General features: G+C 41.6%; 1 protein-coding gene across 4 annotated transcripts in view; it reads left to right on the top strand.

Moving 5' to 3' along the window:
- Positions 1–2,133: 2,133 nt before the first annotated feature.
- DCP1B (decapping mRNA 1B) overlaps positions 2,134–18,221 on the top strand; it is a 54,462-nt gene continuing 38,374 nt past the window's right edge. Inside the window, exons 1-3 of one of the 4 annotated variants that reach the window (XM_032687983.1) lie at positions 2,134–2,282; positions 3,832–3,872; positions 6,223–6,350. In XM_032687983.1, the coding sequence (XP_032543874.1) occupies positions 2,148–2,282; positions 3,832–3,872; positions 6,223–6,350 (304 nt within the window). In that variant the 5' untranslated portion in view covers positions 2,134–2,147. Of the gene's footprint in view, positions 2,283–2,388; positions 2,414–3,232; positions 3,317–3,831; positions 3,873–6,222; positions 6,351–18,221 lie in introns of those variants that run through there. The other 3 variants (XR_004357100.1, XM_032687985.1, XM_032687984.1) reach the window with 3 other exon arrangements.

The raw sequence follows: 18,221 nt of genomic DNA, 5'->3' as shown, positions 1-18,221 counted from the left end.
TGGAAGCTTTTTCACCTGGGTTTGCCCATTTGCTCTCAGACCAGATGCTACTCCTCACTCTGCCCCACAGGCTCCTTCTGGCCCAGAGTGAAAAGGAGAGAAGAAAATAAAATGGCAGTCCTCATCCCATTTGTCCAGATACTCCCCTTCTAAAGATGTCGTGTCAGGGATATTGTAAACAATTTAGACAGCATCCATTACCTTTGCCTTGAGTTATTCCAGGGTATCCCATTCTCTGGAAGTAAATATATCGCCCTACTGCTTCTGTATAGAGGAGGTGGTGACTCCTTCCAAAACTGCTACGTCAGTCTGAGGTGATGAAGTAAAAATAATTTGCTCTTGCTGGGGATTCAGGCCAGACAGTCAAGGAAATCTTTTCAGTATAAGTACGTGCTGAGTTTATTTGCATGCCTCGTAAAGCTTGAGTATTTGCTGTAAACTGTTGGTATCAATAGATTAATGATAAATATGTGTGTCTGACAGGAAAATGTGGCAACTGAATTCCTGGTCTTGTCCATCTGTTGCTTGTGGTTTGTATATCTCCGTATCATATTATGCTTGTTTAGGTTTCAGCTGCTTGTCACATGTATGAGTGTATATACATACACACACACACATACACACACACACACATATATATATCTACAGGAGGGCTGTATATGGTTTAGTTTACAATCCTGTTCCCTTCAGTTCGATGCAGGAGCCTGTGAGTGTGTGCCAGCAAACACAGACGGTGTGTGCTCATCGCTCTGAACCAACTTCTCTCCCTGTCCCGAGTGCTGAGCGTGCACTGTGCTGGTGGCACGGCTGAGCCCATGGGAAACACACACATCCCGACAGATTCCTGTGGTTACAGACACACCTGCTGGCTTTGCTCAGTCCCACACGTGTCCCTCTCTCTGCAGGCACACAGAGTGTCCGTAAAGAATCACAAAATTGTTAGGGTTGAAGGGACCTCTGGAAGTCATCCAGTCCAACCCCCATGGCAAGGCAGGGTCACCGAGAGCAGGTTACACAGGAATGCATCCACGTGGATTTGAAATGGCTCCAGACAGGAAGACTCCACGCCCTCCCGGGGCAGCCTGTGCCAGGGCTCTGCCACCCTCAGTGTAAAGTTCTTCCTGCCACTGAGGTGAAACTTCTTGTGTTTATGTCCATTACACCCCATCCAGTCACCAGGCACCGCTGAAAAGGGTCTGGAGCCATCCTCTTGGCAGCCACCTCTGAGATATTTATATGCATTGATGAGATCCTCTCTGTCACCCCTTCCTCTGGACTAAACATGTCCCTTCTGATAAGAGAGATGCTCCAGACCCCCCATCATCTTCATGGCCTCTGCTGGAACCTCTCCAGCAGCTCCTTGTCTCTCTCTAGCTGAGGAGCCCAGACCTGGACCCGGTAGCACAGACAGACACACAGACACGCTCCTGTGCATGTGCCAGGCTGAGCCCGCGTGGCTCCAGCTCCATCCGGGCTTGCAGCTCCCTGCCCTCCCGAGCCCACCTGCTGTGGTGCCCCCTGCTCCTGCTCCAGCTGGGCAGGCTCGTGGGACTCATCGCTCTCACGAGCAGGGGCTGCGGGAGCTGGGCCTGTTCAGCCCAGAGAAGAGAAGGCTGACAGGGGATCTCATCAATGCACATAAATGTCCCCAAGGCGGGCGGTGCCAGGCCCTTTTCTGTGGTGCCCAGTGGCAGGCGAGGAGCAACGGCCGCAAACTAAAACAAAAAAAAATTCGAGCTCGACGTGGGGAAGAGCTTCCTTTCGTTGCGGGCGGCAGAGCCCTGGCACAGGCTGCCCGGGGAGGGCGCGGAGTCTGGACCCATTCCAAGCCCACGCGGGCGCGCCCCTGTGCCACCTGCTCTCGGTGACCCTTCCTCGGCAGGCGGGTTGGACTTGGGTGATCTCCAGAGGCCTCTTGCACCCCTGACTATGCTGTGGCTGTGATCCCGTGATCCGGTACCGCCCCCCCGGCACAGCCCCTGTTCCCGCACACACACACACACACACCGGCGGCAATCCCGAGCCGGCGGCGCTCGGCGCTCGATTGCGGCGCCTTGCACTCCGCTGCGGGGCCGCCACCCCGCTGGTGGCGGTGGCGATGGTGCCGCTCGGTGGTGGATTGCTCGCGCCTGGGCGCGGGGCGCAAGATGGCGGCGGCGGTGGGCCGGGGGCTGGACATCAGCCTGGCGGCGCTGCGGCAGCACGACCCCTACATCAGCGGCATCGTGGACGTGGCCAGCCAGGTGGCGCTCTACACCTTCGGACACCGCGCCAGCCAGTGGGTACGTGCGCCCGGCGAGGCACACACCCCCGCCGCACCGGGGACCGGGGCGGGGAGCGGCCGGGACACGCCCCCGCCCTGAGAGCCCCGCCCCCGCCCCGCCCCGCCCGGCCCCGCCCGGCCATGGCCGAGGTGTGAGGGTGGGAGTGAGGAAGGGGTGTGCCTGACGCAGCTGAGAGCAGCCTCGTAGGGCCGGGGCAGTGGGCTTTGGGAGGTTGCAGGGTTGTAGGAGTTGTGTCCTATGTGGGGTAGGGCGGTGGAGGATGAGGTTTAACCCAGGCGCATGGGAGGTTGAGGTTTAACCAGGTCCGTGGGAGGTTGGGTGTTTAACCCAAGGACACGGGAGACTGGGTGTTTAACCAGGGCTGTGGAAGACGGGGGATTAACATGGGGCTATGGAGGCTGGGGCTTAACCCAGGGCTGGGGTTTAACCTGCAGCCATGGGAGGTTGGGTGTTAACCAGGTCCATGGAAGACTAGGATTTAATCCAGGGCCATGGAAGACTGGGGTTTAATCCAGGGCAATGGAAGACTGGAATTTAACCCAGGGCTGTGGGAGTTTAACCAGTGGGGTTTAACCAGTGTCCGAAGGAGAACAATGAAGATGGTGAAGGGCCTTGAGGGGAAGCCATATGAGAAGCAGCTGAGGGAACTTGGTCTGTTCAGCTGGAGAAGAGAAGACTGAGAGGAGACCTCATTGTGGTCTACAACTTCCTCATGAGGGGAAGAGGAGGGATAGGCACTAATCTCTTCTCTGTGGTGACCAGTGATGGAACTCAAGAGAATGGCCTGAAGTTGTGTTTCAGGGGAAGTTTAGATTGGATGAAGAAAAACGTTCTTCCTCCAGGGTGGTTGGGCACTGGAACAGGCTCCCCAGGGATGTGGTCACAGCACCAAGCCTGACAGAGTTTAACCCACCGCTGTGGGAGGCTGGGGTTTAACTCAGGTCTGTGGAGGCTGGGGTTTAACCCCGGGACACTCAGACACTCCTCTGCCCTTCAAACACCTATAATGGAACCCAAACATGTACAAAAGAGTGAGTGTAGGAGTTAACAATGCTAAAAAGATTGTCGTAAGATTTAAAACCTTAATTAACTCAAGGAAACTTTTGGTAGTCTCTTCAGGCTCTTTCCAGGTGGTTCTTGCTTTGCTGTAATGGTGGGGCTTAGGGCCCGTGTTTGAAGAATCTGCACAATCTCCCTTTTGTGTCATTTCCCCTGTACCTGTCCCAAACATTTCCCCTGAGGACTGGTGCCCTTTGAAAAATCCTCTCCCTGACTCTGGGCTGTGCACTGCCCTCGAGTGTAGTGGGGAGTTAATCCAGTGCATTTAGCCTTTCCATATCTTATCATAAAACTTGGGTCAGATGCGTGGTGACCTGTGCTGGCTCCAGCCTCTCACCACCAGCTGATGAAGTTGGGTTTATGTATTTGTGGCTTGGATGAGAGAAGTGAAACTGATGGTCCTGCTAAACAGAGATAAAGGGGGGTTTGCTGACAGTGAGCAAAACACTGCCCTGATTTCAACTTCCTTAACTTTCCTTTTCTTCAGGAGAAGACTGATGTGGAGGGAACGCTCTTTGTTTACACGAGGTGAGGACACTACCTTTTAATGTCTTCAGGATGTTTCCACAACCTGTGGATATGGAAAAGCTAGCTGGGATGGAGTGTGAATGAAGTAAATGAAGTCATGAAGTAAATGCTCCCCCTTGTTCAAGGGTGAAAAGAAACTGAAACTGGTAGAAGCAAATGTGGGGAAGAAAACACTGGGAAGGAGGCACCACCTTGTATTTTGATAAGACTTCCAAATGTGATTTAAATCTCAATATGGGTAAACTGTAGAAATCTTTTGTGTTGGTTTAATTAGGATGTAGCAGTTTAAAAAGTATCTGGACAAAAAGCAAATAGTGAAATAAATAATGATATTATTTAAAGTAAGGGAATGGTACAACTTAGGAAGTATTGTTTTCCCTACTTAGGATACATTCATACTACTTATGTCTGATTGTTCATTTTTCATGCATATTTCATCCAACATTTTGGCTGATTTTAGTGCTTTCTTTTAGCAGCACCTCTGATTGTGGCTTTTCAGAGCATCATTTTTACGTCACTTGTTCTAGCACATTTGTTCTGTTATGAAGCCTGCCCTATGTTGTAGTTTCCATGTTAGTGCCCCAGCATTTCCCTGTGACTGTTGTTGAAGTTGGAAAAGAATACAGTCAGCAGATCTTGCAGTAGCTGCCGGGGTTTAACACCAAAGCAGAAAGTTTCTTCCTCAACTTTTATGTCAAAGAGGAACTGGTAGGAGAGCTGAGAAAGCAAGAGATTGTTTTGAGAAGGCGAGAGATGTATGTGTGAAGTGACAGAGAGGCCCAGGAGCCTGTGAGCTTTGGGTGAAGTGGGAATGCTGGTTTCAATCTGTAGAGATCTTTCGTACCAGCAGTGGAAATGGTCAATAGTAATTTTTCTAAGCTGCTTTCAGGTGAGTGGAGAAAAGATGCTTTTCTAATTACCACCGTGAGAGGAAAGAACCAGCTCTTTGTTGTGCAAGCAGTAGGTGGATGTGGGTAGTTATGGGCTGCAGAACAGCAGCAGTATTTCCTGGTGTGTTAGTTGTAAAGCTCAAGAACTGACAACTTGTAACCTGGTACTCCTTGCATCTGTGATCTTTCACTGTTCTTTTTGTTGCCTGAGGAAATTTCCTTTTAGAACAGGGGTTGATGCCTGGCTGCCCTACAGGCAACAGAATGGAACAGGTTGTAAACTGTGGGTAATATCATGCATCATCAGTTTTAACTTTAATTTTCTGTTGCTTTGAGCAGAGTTATAAAGTTCTGTGAAAAAGACATTGCCAACAGATCATAGGTTGACGACCACTGGTGTTGCCTTGGTTGTTTCTCTTTAGTCACAATGTAAAGTGATGTGACCATTTTACTTGAGATAACTGATTTACTACCCATCCCATCTAGTGAATTCTGAGGAACAGTCAAAAAGTCAGACTTCCAGCTGGGTTAACACCAGTGGAAGTGGACTGTTTGTTTGTTTTAAGTGAAGCACTGACTGCTGCAAATTAAGGATTCTTGTCAAGGATTCCACTTTTTTTTTATTATTTTTCTGTTGACTCTGATGCTGTAATGCAGCTTCCTGTGCTTTGGGTTTCATAGAGAGATCCCCACACCAGCAGTTGCCAGAGATGGCACTTTTCCCAAATATTTATCCATGATCTTTCCTTTATTGTCATACCTAGTTTGGAAGTAGTATCTCCTGTCAGGATCATGATGGATTTAACAGCTCACCTTTATCTAAATGACTTGAAGTGTAACCCCCATGAACATGCATAATGATTTAGAGTCATAGAATCATGGAATGGTTTAGGTTGGAAGGGACCTTTGAAGATAATCTGGTCTAACTCCTGCTGCCATGGGCAGGGACACCTTCCACTACATCAGGTTCCTCAAAGCCCTGTCCAACCTGGCCTTGAACACTTCCAGGACATCCACAGCTGCTCTGGACAACCTGTTCCAGTTTCCCAGCACCCTCACTTTTGTTCTTATGCTTTAGATGGCGTGGAAAATCCTCTTTGGGATGCCTGTTACTGTCTGCAATTGTTAACCAGAGTATTGAAAAGTATACTTGCACTGGCCCATGACTGACTTATTTTAGTTGCTGCTTTCTACTCCAGCAAGAAACTATAGGATAGATGGTGGTGTTGGATAAGGTGATGCTGATAGTCTGTTTATTTCTCATATGTAATATGGGGTTTTGCCATAATTAAAAGGATTACACAAAATACTGCAAGAGCCAATTGCTATTTCCTTGGCAACAAAATTAGCTTTTTGTGGTACCTCTTATTAATAAATTTGGAGAACTATACAGGAAAGAAATTCTAGTGATTTCTTTTTTTTTCCTCGGCTTGATGGGATTTGTGCTTGTTAATTTTCAGATCGGCTTCTCCGAGGCACGGTTTCACAATTATGAACAGACTGAGCATGGAAAATCGAACTGAGCCTATTACTAAAGACCTCGATTTCCAGCTCCAGGACCCCTTTCTACTGTACAGAAATGCCAGATGTAAGTATATGACACGTGGGGTTAAATACTGAAGTCAGCTTCTCCTCAGTCTGTTCTTGGTTAAGGCAGTCGAAGTGCTTAGACTGCAGCTCTGGTGACCTGAAATTAGCTGGTTAACAGGTGAAATTAAGGGAATGTATTTTGCTTTTTTGGTGTGCTGAAAGAGAAGAATTGCTCAGTGCTTCCTAAAATGCCACTCTGCTAAAGAAAGTATTAGCACTTGCTTAGTAGTAATCTCTTAATTTAACTGACAAAGAGTAGATGTTTATTGTCGTGTGTATGTGATGGGCTGAGAGAGGCAGAGAGTGTGTGTTTTCTGAATGTACCCCAGTCAGTGTTGGGAAGTTTTGGAGTGGTATTTGTAGTCTTGGCTTTCTGCATAAAAACAGACAAATGCAGCAAATTCAAACCCTGTTTTGTGCTCCAGCTCCAAAATACTGTCCTTGGAGCAAGTTGGAAGGCAGTGTGCCTCCTCTCAGCCATTAGGCGTAACTCTTGACAACATAAACGTTGAGTCTAATTTAAACCCTGATGAAAGACAGAGTTATTACTTTGGGCTCTGTGTTTATCTGGCACGATTATCTTTATACCAGAATTAGCAAGTGTCAGGCAAACTCGGAAATAAGTGGAAGCCATGGGAAAGCTTACTTGTGCATGCAGATCTGCATACAGAGTGTTACAGTGAGCAATTACACGAGAATGAGCAGTTGTAAATATACAGTTCATATCTGTGCTCGGAAGTGGAGCTGTAGTGTCATCTGTGCTTTGTCCTTGATGCATAAAAGCAGATTGCAAAAGTGTTTTATGTGAACTGTGACGCAGAAGTGTTCCCTCTGGATGAAGTAAAGGCAAAAGCAGCCCAATTTGATCATCTGCTAGACCTTTTTACTTCATAAACTACTTTGGAGTCGGAAAGTATATCAAGAGGGAATCCCGTTGTTCACACGCACTATGTGGTAAAAACAATAGAGAAATAACATTTTAAATAGCCTAAATGAAACTGCTATTTTTGAGAGTATTTTCTAGGTTGACAAAGTATTGGAATTCACAAAGAAACTGAAAAGAAATGCAGACATATTCAGGCTAACCTAGGACGTTAGGATTTTAAGTACCATGAGACCTATTATCCCATCTGTTTTTGAAGGGTCTTTCTTATGTAAGTGTAATCTTCTTTAATCTCATTTTGAAATTCCGTTAGGAGTTTATGTGTGTATACACTAGTACCTATATTTTGAAACCTGGTCTATTCATTTTTCATTTTTGTTGAGACAGTTGGTATAAAGAGTAATTAGAAGCTGTCATAACTCTATGCTGACATGAAGTAAGTCTGATTACTACCTGTAAACTGTGATTGGTTAATTTTTTTATTAGGAGGAAAATCGTGGGGTTTGGAGAGAATAAGCTGTTTTTCCCAAGAGATGTCAGTCTTTTGGGTTTGCAGGGTCTCATATATTTTAAATACTAACCTGTTTTCTTACTTTTGCTCTTCTGATTGTCTCCCCCATCCCACCAAGTGGAGGGGGCAAGCAGCTGCATAGGGCAGAGCTGCTGGTTGAGGTGGACTCCCAGCACCTACACTGACAATTTGCCAGTGGCAAACATGGAAGTAGAACTCCCTTTCTTTTAGTTTAGAATCTCTGAGCCCTGAGATCTGACAGTTTTTTGGCTTCATGGCACTCTGTACTGTATCATTCCCTTGAGTGCTGTCATGAAATAAGAAATTAAGAGATCCCCAGCCCCTAAAACCTGTGGGTTTTAAGCCCTGATGTCGTAGTATTATTTTTCTCTACTGCTTCCAGATACTAACAAGGAGTACTCAGTAATAGCTTGGCAAAACAGTGGACAGTTTGGCAGTAATACTTAACAGTATCTGGAAACAAGTTATCTTTTTCTAACCTTTTGTTTGACTTGGTGACTTCTTATGCAGTTTTTCATACATGTCTCCTTTTAGATCTAACAAAACTAACAGTTTCCTCTGTTTTTCCAATTGATAAAGTGGCCCTCCTATATAACAGGGCTTTTGTCATAACATAAACACCAGGAAAATACAAAAGCAAGCATTTAGAGAAACAAAGAACTCCTGCCCAGTGTTTTGCTTCTCCCAATATTCCGAGTATTTGTTGAAACCAACTTGATTTTAGTGCAGCTGAATATCTATGGCTGGTTGTACCACAGAGCCTAAAATAAAACCTCTTGGCAGCCAAAGGTGGTGCTTGTGTACTGGACAAGTCCGCCAACATTTGTAATAGCTGTCATTTTGCAAGGCTTGCTTTGCATCCAATATACTATTACAGCAGAAAGATTTTTTTTTCCCAAAATTATACACAATAAATATAAGTTTTAGGAATACTTAAATTAAGAAAAGGAATATTTCATCTTACTTTGTTGGTTTTTCATATTTCTTCTGTTGTTCTATGTGATCCTGGTCATCTTAAGTTGAAATACTGTCTAAACACCATGTTGGAGACACAGTCTAATCCCAGGACTTTTCAGGCTGGATTTGGGATCCGTGCCAGTTAATGTTTGCACTGATCCACTATTTTACAGAAAAGTTTAGTTTGAGAAATCTGTTAGGCTGGAGCTGGGGTTGTTCATTTCAAAGCCAGGAGGGAAGATCAAATTACAGTTTTTAATGTCAGCAGAAATCTTTGTCCACCAAGAAGACAAGGTTTATGTATCAAATTGGGAATTTTCAATGTGACCTTTAAACTTATGTAGTTAACTGCAATTTTAGATGCTTGTTTTATGAGAGCAAGACAGGAGTCCTGTTTTGGTTTAGATCATCTAACAGTTCTAAGGGGTTTAAAAAATTTCCTAGGTTCTATGCTTGAATAATCTTAACTACATAATTACTACTTTTTTCGTTGGTTTTTGGTGATATTTATTGTGAAAACCAATGTTTAGAGCCTGTTGCTTAAGCCTTGGTGCAGAATAATATGAGATAGTTGAGAAGAAATACATGATGGTAAATTATTGAGTAAATAGACTTAATTTTCTCTCTTTAGCACTGATCAGCTATATAATAATTACAGCTATTCCTCACTGTGTATTGTACCAGGTGTTTATGCCTTTGTACTGGGTCAGTGAATTATATCCTCAGTTGACTGATTTAGCTTTTCATTGCTGAATACTGTTTTTCATGCTTACAGGACACAGAGAATTTGGTCAATAGTAAGTTGTATATCTCAGAGTTAGCTTCACCTTGAGCATTTCAGCTGCCAGAGAAGAACACAAGATCCTACCTTAAAATAGTGTGCTAATTGTGACAATGATCTGATACAGGTTAATTGGGTGCTTTTCTGCTATAACAAGTGGAGAAAGAAATTGTGTGGCAGATTGACAAATACTTTATAACAAGTTTCTGTACCTATCGGCAGAGCAGTTGCTTTTCATTTCTGTGCCACATTTGTAGCAAGGCCTTTGATCATGTCATCTCCTGGGCTTGAAGCAGAATGAAGCCTTTCTAGTCAGATGTGTCTCCTGAATTTGAGCCTTAGCAGAGGCTCAGTAAGTGGTCCAAAAGCAGACCAGACGTGCCTGTTTTTGTCAAACCTGCCCAGGCACATGTGAGACATACATAAGCTCGTACTTGTTTCAGTTGTCCAGTTGTCCATATGTCTGTCAGAACCCTGAAAACTGTATATTTTCCCAGATTTCTACACTGCAAAGATGTCCAGTAGATGGGATGGAAGGGAGAGGGAAGTTTGCCAGCTGTCCAAAGAAGTTTTGTGGGTTTTTTGTTTGTGGTTTGGTTTTGGTTTTTTTTCCTTCCCGTGTAGGTCATAATTATTTTGTATGACAATTTTTCCAAATGTATCCCTGGGGACAAGTGATTGTAAAATGTTTAGGAAAAGACAATGGTGTATATTCTTCTCAAACTATTATATTTCATTCTTGAATTCTAAATTACAGCATCCAAGGGCCCTCTTAAATAGAACAACTCATCTTCTTTTGAGACTGATTGTGCCTCATTTTAGTTCACCCTTCTGAGTAAATACATCCTGGTAAAAAATACTAAATGGATAACAAGTGTCCTGCCTCTGCAGGCATTTCTGAAGACCCAGTGACCCTGCAAGTAGCATTTCTTAGTTTGAAGGCTGTTAAAAATTTACTTTGGAAGGAAAAGTAGGAGACAACACTAGGAGAATCTGAGTGATATGTAAAAGTTAATATATCATGGAAACCAATCCTCTTTTGGGCATCATAGTGTCTTGTTTACCCTGAAATATGTTTCCAGTCTATATTACATTATATATTCTGTAACATGGTGTTTCAGGTCTCTTCTTTCTTCTGAAATGTGTTTTTAATCGAGAATGAAAGCAGCATTTGGTGGTTAAATTTATTTGTGTATATATTTAGATTCAGCCTTCTGCAAATTGACCAGTAAACTACTACTTGCTCAGTTGTTTCCATTGAGACAGGCGAAATAGATATTCCAGGCTTTGTTTTTATGAGGTAGTAGAGTTTCTCTTTGGTTTTTGGTTCAGTTTAGAATGGAGAGCCTTATTTATCAGCCTCCTGCCTGCCAACATACAGTATCTAGTCCAATTACAAAAAACCTGACATGATGAAAGCAGTAAATTGCAACGTGTATTCAGCTGATTATTCCCCAAATGCTCATTTGTTTTTCAGAATTTTGAAACAAATACCTTGAAGTGTTTTTAACTTCATTCGATTTGTATTATTTTTCTCTAAAATCAGTGGTCTACTAATTCAGAAGTATGACATGGCTTTCTGTTGCTGCATCATTAAGCAAATGCAGTGTTTTTGTCACAGCTGAATAACTTAAAACAATTTTTTTGAGGTTAAGTTTGATTGCAGAATTATTATTCTGGCCTGCTACAACCTGCATGTTTTGTTGAAAATATTTCTGTAGTTTAAAACTCTTTGAAAAATGTTTGTCAATTTGGAACGAAAGTGCAAGCTAAAACTATAGAAATTCAAAGTGATTTTGGTAGAAGGGCCTTGCCCTCTTTAGGGGTATATTCTTCTCAGCCTGTTTTTTTTTTGTTAAACAGATTTGGGTAAAGGTTTTTTTAAGAAGTCTGCCTGGGCTGACTACTGCCACTTGTTCAGAATACGAATGCTTGTGGTTTACCTGCGGTTCTGTCCTTGGAGACATTTTTGTCTCAGAGATATAAACAAACCTCTCCTCCTTCTCTCCATTCCAATTTCTCTCCTTTGATCAGCATTATAAAAATTCATCATGTATCCAGCAAGACAGAACAACAGCAGAGGTCACGATTGTCTTCCCTGAGTGTTCCTGACCTTAAAGTGAAACCTCAGTTTTGCTGAGAGTGTTGGAATGGTAACACATACCCAACAAGCATAGGTATTACTTCCCTTTCTTAAGTTTCAAAAGAAAATATACATGCTGAAGATAATTAATGTTTTACTAAGAGTTAATTCTAAACCCAGAAAATGAAAGTTGCAGCATGAGCTTTGTCATGTTGTTTGCTTTTTTTTCCTGAAACCTGTTATACAGTTTGTGTCCAGCTTAACTGCTTTAGAGTTTGTCAAGTGCAAATTTTCTTGAGAGAAGCAAGCAAGTTTCTTACTGCCTCTATTTATCAAGTGCATAGTGATGATTTATGTTTTTTCATGTGGGATGCTCTCTAGTACTCAGTTAATTGACTTTCTTCTACCTACACTCAAAAATTATGTGTTCATAGGCTAGCTTACAAAAGCATATTTAAAGGCATTACTAATTTCCTACTATGTTTCCCATATAGTTCCTCCCTTTGTGGTCTGTATTTCAACTAACTGATGATTTTAATGTGCTTAGAAAATGGTAAAATTTGCTTCAGAATGTCAAGAAAAATAATAAACTGCGCCTCGGAAGTGGTATAGATACCAATTTACATTTTTATAACTAAAACCATAAAATATGTACATTTATACATTAGATCCTTGTGCTTTCTACCTCATTTTAATTTTCAAGGATGCCTGAAAATCTTGAATGCCCACCTGCTGAGATATAAAAGTATTATTGTAACTTGATGGCATAACTTAATACTACTTTGCAGTCGAGTATGGATGGATGTGCAGCAGTTCAGGCTCAAAGCAAGTGAGTTTTAAGATCAGGAGTTGTGATTTTGCTGTCTAGTGGTTATTTGGCTTGCCTGTTCTAGAGTACAAAAGCTGATACACCTGGTTTTATAACTAAACTCGGCTCAAATCTATGGAAGAAGTGGATTTTCAATGTAGCGAGAGGAACAGGAGAATTTGTTTTAAAGAAGTATGCATAAATGCAAATTGATTAAAAATAAATTGACTGAAAAAGTGCCATAGGATATTGTTTTCTGTGGAAACTTTTAGTTGATCACAATTTTTTCTTTTCCTAAGTCTCTCTCTTACTGAAGCCAGCCCTGGAATAAATGACCTGCAGAGGTCCCAACCAAACTAAATTATTATTGTGATTCTAGGATTAGCAGATATTGGTTAATTCTACTTAAGAGTGTTTGGGGTTTTTTCTGCTTATTGTGGAGAGTAAATGTTCTGTGATTTAGGTTTTTAGGGTTCCAATGAAAAAAAAAAAACAAAAGAAGAGGGGGAACTGCAATATCCCTTTTTGTTTGTTGTTTTTAAAGAAAAATTGTTTGTACTAGTAAGTGTTTCTAAATTTAGTTTTTCCGGTTCTGCCTTATCTGTTTTCCTTAAAACTAAATAAAACCTATGTTTTTCAGGGGAATTTGTAGATACCAGTTCTGAAGGCCTTAAGTTTAAGACATAAGTTTGGATGTGTAACACCCTGTCCCTTGTCACTCCACCCAACACAGCATAGAAATAGGTATTTCTATTCAGACTTTCTTGAAAGGATGTTTTAGTTGTTTCTTCCTCACCCTTCCTACCCTGAGGATTTGTTACCTGGTGTGAAAGCCTTTGACTGAGCAAAGCAAACGATTTAGAATGGTTTTGCCTTCGTGAAGTGGCTTTTTGCAGCTGTAACTGTGATGACTGCAGCCATCTTTTTGCTCTAATGATGTATTTCTGTTGTGCCTTGAGGGTGGTCAAAACTGAGTGTAAGGAAAAGAAGTGCAGTAATCCTAAAGCAGGTTTTCAGTTCTGTGTGACGATGGAGTCCAGTCTGAAAGTCAGAGTAACTATATGCCAAGTGAGAAGAAACGGGCTAAGGAGCTAAGATAACAAAGCTATGTAGTTTTTTGATGGCTGGTAATTATTTTGTGTATGGTGGAATTATATCTCTGCCTGAGCAAACAAATTCGTAGGAGAAGTTACATGGAGCAGAATTAAAAACATGTATCAAGCACCCTGCTGTTGTGGATGAGTTCCTGTCTAGAGTGGAAGGAGAGCAATACTGCATGTATCTGCTAGACACAGTCTTTGTTTCCCATTTATGGATGTCAGCATATAAGCAAGATATTAGCTTGTCTGGAGGTTCAGTGTTGAGAGTGTACTGCCAGTGCTGGGAATTCCGGACATCTTTTCGAGATAAGACAGGCATATGATGCAGCAAAGCTCAAGGGTTCAAGTTGGAACAGATAATTATTTTTTTTTTCCAGAGAGGTTATTTTCATGTGACTACCTGTATACCCTCTACTTCACACACACACCTTGTATAGCATAAAATGGTGAGTGTTTCAAGATCAGGGTAAACACGTACCTGAATGCCTGCATATTTCTTCTGCAAATGAGAATATTACAGAGCAAGTTGCTTTCAGCAATCTCTTGCATAACCGCCTTTTCAGCTTAATCCCTTCACATGCTAACACACGTATTTAGTGTTTCCAGCTTTTGTATGTTTTAAACTTCTCAGCCTCTTTGTCCAAAAAAAACCCCAAAAACCTTTATCTTTCTTTTTCCTTATACTTGCATTCCTTTTTTTTTTTTTTTTATCGTGTCACGGTGGGAGTTGGAAAGCCACGTTCACTAGATGCTCAAAATACAATATATTACTAAGAGAAGCCATTCATCTACTTAACTCCACAGCTTTGAGAACTACCAGAATTATCTAAATCCTGTGGTGGCACGAACACACATTCAGGAGTTCACAGTACATTATCACCAAATATTACTCTAAGTTATTAGTGTAGTCTCCTACATTATACAGGTTGCTCTGTTTAAATAGGGAGGGCAATACTCATCGCAGCAGGTAGAGAACAGTACAATTCCTGTGCACACAACTTTATCTTACCTCCAGGTTTGATGTAGAAGCAGTTCAGCTGAGTTTCATGCACCAGCTTCCCCTTATACTTCGTGTCAGGCTCCCCTGGCTGGTGGCTGGGGAGCGGGTGATACGCTTGCCGAACCAAGGCTTGAAACATGTTAAAATTCCAAGGAGCGCTGAAACAGCTGAACCTAAGTATGTTTTCTATAGACAGAAAAGGCACATTCCTTTTGGTCAACTTTTTCTTGCTTCTGAGTTATTTTATGCAATAGCCTTGTGCAGAAGTTAAAGCTTGAACGCTACTTTAAGTTAGTGACAACTGGATCTTTTAATCTAGAAGCTATTTGCTAGCTCTTTGAAACCTCTGCAATATCTCTTGCGTTATCCTTCCTTTTCTTGCTCTTCACTCCTAATCCTTTCCTTGTCCTCTGTGCCTTATGCTCAGTTGGAGCCTTCTCCTCCCCCTGTCGTTTTTCAGGAAAACTTGGATTGAGGAGTGAAGATAATGGGCGCCATCCACCCGTCAGCTCATCACCTCACCGAGCCACGACGATCTCTGGTTTCTGTATATCAGCACGGACTTCTCTGATAATATCCTCTTGTGCTTGAAAAAAAATAGGTTTGTCTAGCAGAGGGTGGACTTCGCTCCTGACATAGCCAGAAAACTTCTCTTGGAATGTGAGCTTGCTCACTTGTGCTCTTTTATATGTGTGTGTATATATATAAAAATATTTGTAACCTTCTCTGAAAACATGGAAGATAAATATGTGAGCGAGCGCATCCCACAGCGCATATACAAGCTGCTCACTTCTGTCTAACATTGATTTAATAGGAGCTCTTGAGTGCCTCATCAGCGCTCCCTTCGTCAAAACAAGCCTTAAATCGGCAGTAAACAATGCTTTTCAATTACAGGAGGCAAAAGGAAAGAAACCCTTCCCAAGTGTAAGATAGCATAGCCTTTAAAGGACAAGGAATGTGTTATATACAGAAACACAGTGCGAGTGCTCCAGTGGAATTCCACTCAGGCTGCTAATGCAGGGTTGCTTTTTTGACTTAACTGCCTTACAAACTAGTAACAGCATTGGGCTTGATGCCTGCTGTCTGCTCTGCTTTAATGGTTGTGGCTGCAGCCCAGTTGTTGGTTTTGCTGCACAGAGCTTGCTTTAATAAAATATAAACTTTTCATGTCATAAAGAGTTGCTTAAAATCAATCATAAAATACCCCAGTGGGTTTTACCTGCTAGATTCATTATTTTGGACATACATAGGCCTAGGTCTTTTGGGGCCTGTTTCAGTAATCCTTTTGCAAAGCAGAGATATTATTTATATGAATAAAACCAACCAGAGATTCTGTAGCCAGGAGAAAAAAAGGTAAGAGATGTAAGACATATGCTTCAGGTCAGAAGTCAGCAATAAAGGGACAAGGAAGATTCTTGCTGTGAATCATCTGGTGTTGGTCATTGTCTTAGCCAGGATATGGACTTTCACTTTGATGAGCTCCACCAGTTCTTTGTCTCTGCCAAACAAACTGCCTTTCTGTAAAATTTTAGTATTATTTGCTAAGTAACATACAGTGTTACATTCTCTACATGGGAATGTGTAGCATCTCTCAATTAAGAAGTTAATGAAATTTCATAATAATTAGAAAAAGGAGAGAAATAACATTGGATTTTTATGTAAGGTATCATATGCCTTCCTGCAGGGCTTTACTGCTTTCTTTTTATTATCTCTTTTTTTATTCTGGTTTCTCTCACATGAATATTTCTCTCTCTAACATTCTCTATCAGAAAACAAAGTAGATGTTCAAATCTGCACTGAGAGTTAAAAGCTGAAGGAGAGGAAAGACTGAGGAAGCAGAAGATATATTTTATTCCTAAAGGATTATAGATGAGCTAATAAAATACTTCTAAGTTCTGAAGCAAAATGAAATATGCATTTTTACTTTCTGTGTGAAAATAATACAATTGCTGTAGTAAAAATAATCCAGTGCAAAATTCCAAATTTTTATTTAAATTCAACTATATGTCTAGTGTATATTCATGGATTCAGAGTTGCAGGGTACCTCCCAGTGCTGCTGTTGTGAAATGTCTAGCTGCTAATATAAAATTATTTTGATAAATGGGGGGGGGGGTGTTGTTGGATTACAGGTCTAAAGTAAGGAAATGTTTACTGCTGAAATTGCATTTTCTCAGTGGCAAACTTGATCTCAGGGGTACAGGCTGTTTCTCCCTTTGTACTTATGCTCACATAGAATGCCTTGTGTTCAAGAATGCAGAAAAATCAGTAAACAAGTAAGTAATCTGAACACTGACTTCAGTAGTTAAAATACAATTTTAAAAGATATACAAATATGTGTAAAAATAATTACAGTAATCAGAAGAAAAAAGCAACGAGGTAGTTCGAGGAGGTGGTGTTTGTATCTTCATGAAAGAAATTACTAAACTGCAATTTCACAAGAAAAATATAGATGAAACATTTCTGTTCATACTTTAATGATCATTCAGCTTTCAAGCATGCAAAAATGCAGTGGCCATATGTGAATGATAAAGGGTTCAGGGGCGCAGTCATCTACTGAAATTTATCTTGGGAGCACAGTGTGAACCAACCCACAGCTGGAGCAAACCTATTACTGTTTGCCTGTCATTATGTGAGAACAAGGAAAAGCCTTTCTGGGCCTGTGAAATTGTGTTAGATCACTAAAAATTGCACGTACTTAAAAATTTCCAACTGCAGCTCTACAGACAAGCAGATGTCACTGAAGGCAGTGTAACAGCTGACTGCAAGAGAAGGAATGGCTACAGAGTAGTAGAGAAGAATTCTTTGATGTGTTGAATATGGCTGTGGCAAAGCAATAAAAGGAAATATGTAAGATATGCTGTAAATATGAGGTAAACGTTTAAAATCTCAGGAGGAGTAGTTGACTTTACTTTTGCCTATTTCTGTGTGGATTTTTTTTATTCTTTTTCTAACCATTTCAGAATAGAGATGGTGTAGGAAAAATGAACAAATTGCCTGCTTCCAAAGTGGTGGTGTGTACAGAGTATGGAAACAGAAAAATACAGAAGTGGGGTTTTTAAAATTCTCTTAATCTTAAGGTGTTTCTTGTTATAAGAACAAGTATATACCAGTAACTAAGACTTCTGTTGTTACAGACCAAGAACTTAGTCCAGATCTGCAAGTGTATTTCCATTACTTAGGATCTGAAGGTATGCAGTGAAGAAATAAGAGATGAGATCACAACAGTCAGAATTAGAAACATCTTCTATAGTTAAAGTTGCTTATTTTCGTCATGAAGTCCTTTTTGAAGTTGTTCATTATTTTGTGGGAGTGACAGCACATCAGACTGATTACAGCAAAAACTCAGGTTTCAGGAAAAAATCACATGCTATTGAACACCTATTTGAGGTTAAAATAATCTTCTTTTTTTCCCTCTCTCTTCTATTATACTGGAAAAATGGAATCATCAGAGTTTGGAAAATAACTTGACCTTGAACTCGGCTCTAGCTCTGGAATTAGAGGTGTACTTTAACCTTTGGCAGGTACCTCAGAGATGCACTTTAAAAGTAATTGGGAACGTATTCTTAGATTGGACTAAATTATAAATGAAAACCGTGATGTTCAGATCCTGAGGAGTCCTCTACCAACCGTGTGTGGCACAGACAGTAGAGGAGGCTTTATCCCCACGGGACTGGAAGCCCAGATACTCCAAGAGAAACATGGAAACTGCTGCTTTTCTTAACATA

Source organism: Chiroxiphia lanceolata, chromosome 5 (assembly GCF_009829145.1).
Source record: "Chiroxiphia lanceolata isolate bChiLan1 chromosome 5, bChiLan1.pri, whole genome shotgun sequence".
Taxonomy (NCBI): Eukaryota; Metazoa; Chordata; class Aves; order Passeriformes; family Pipridae; genus Chiroxiphia; species Chiroxiphia lanceolata.
Note: the sequence above shows the minus strand (reverse complement) of the source record. Positions and strands in the feature narration are given on the sequence as shown.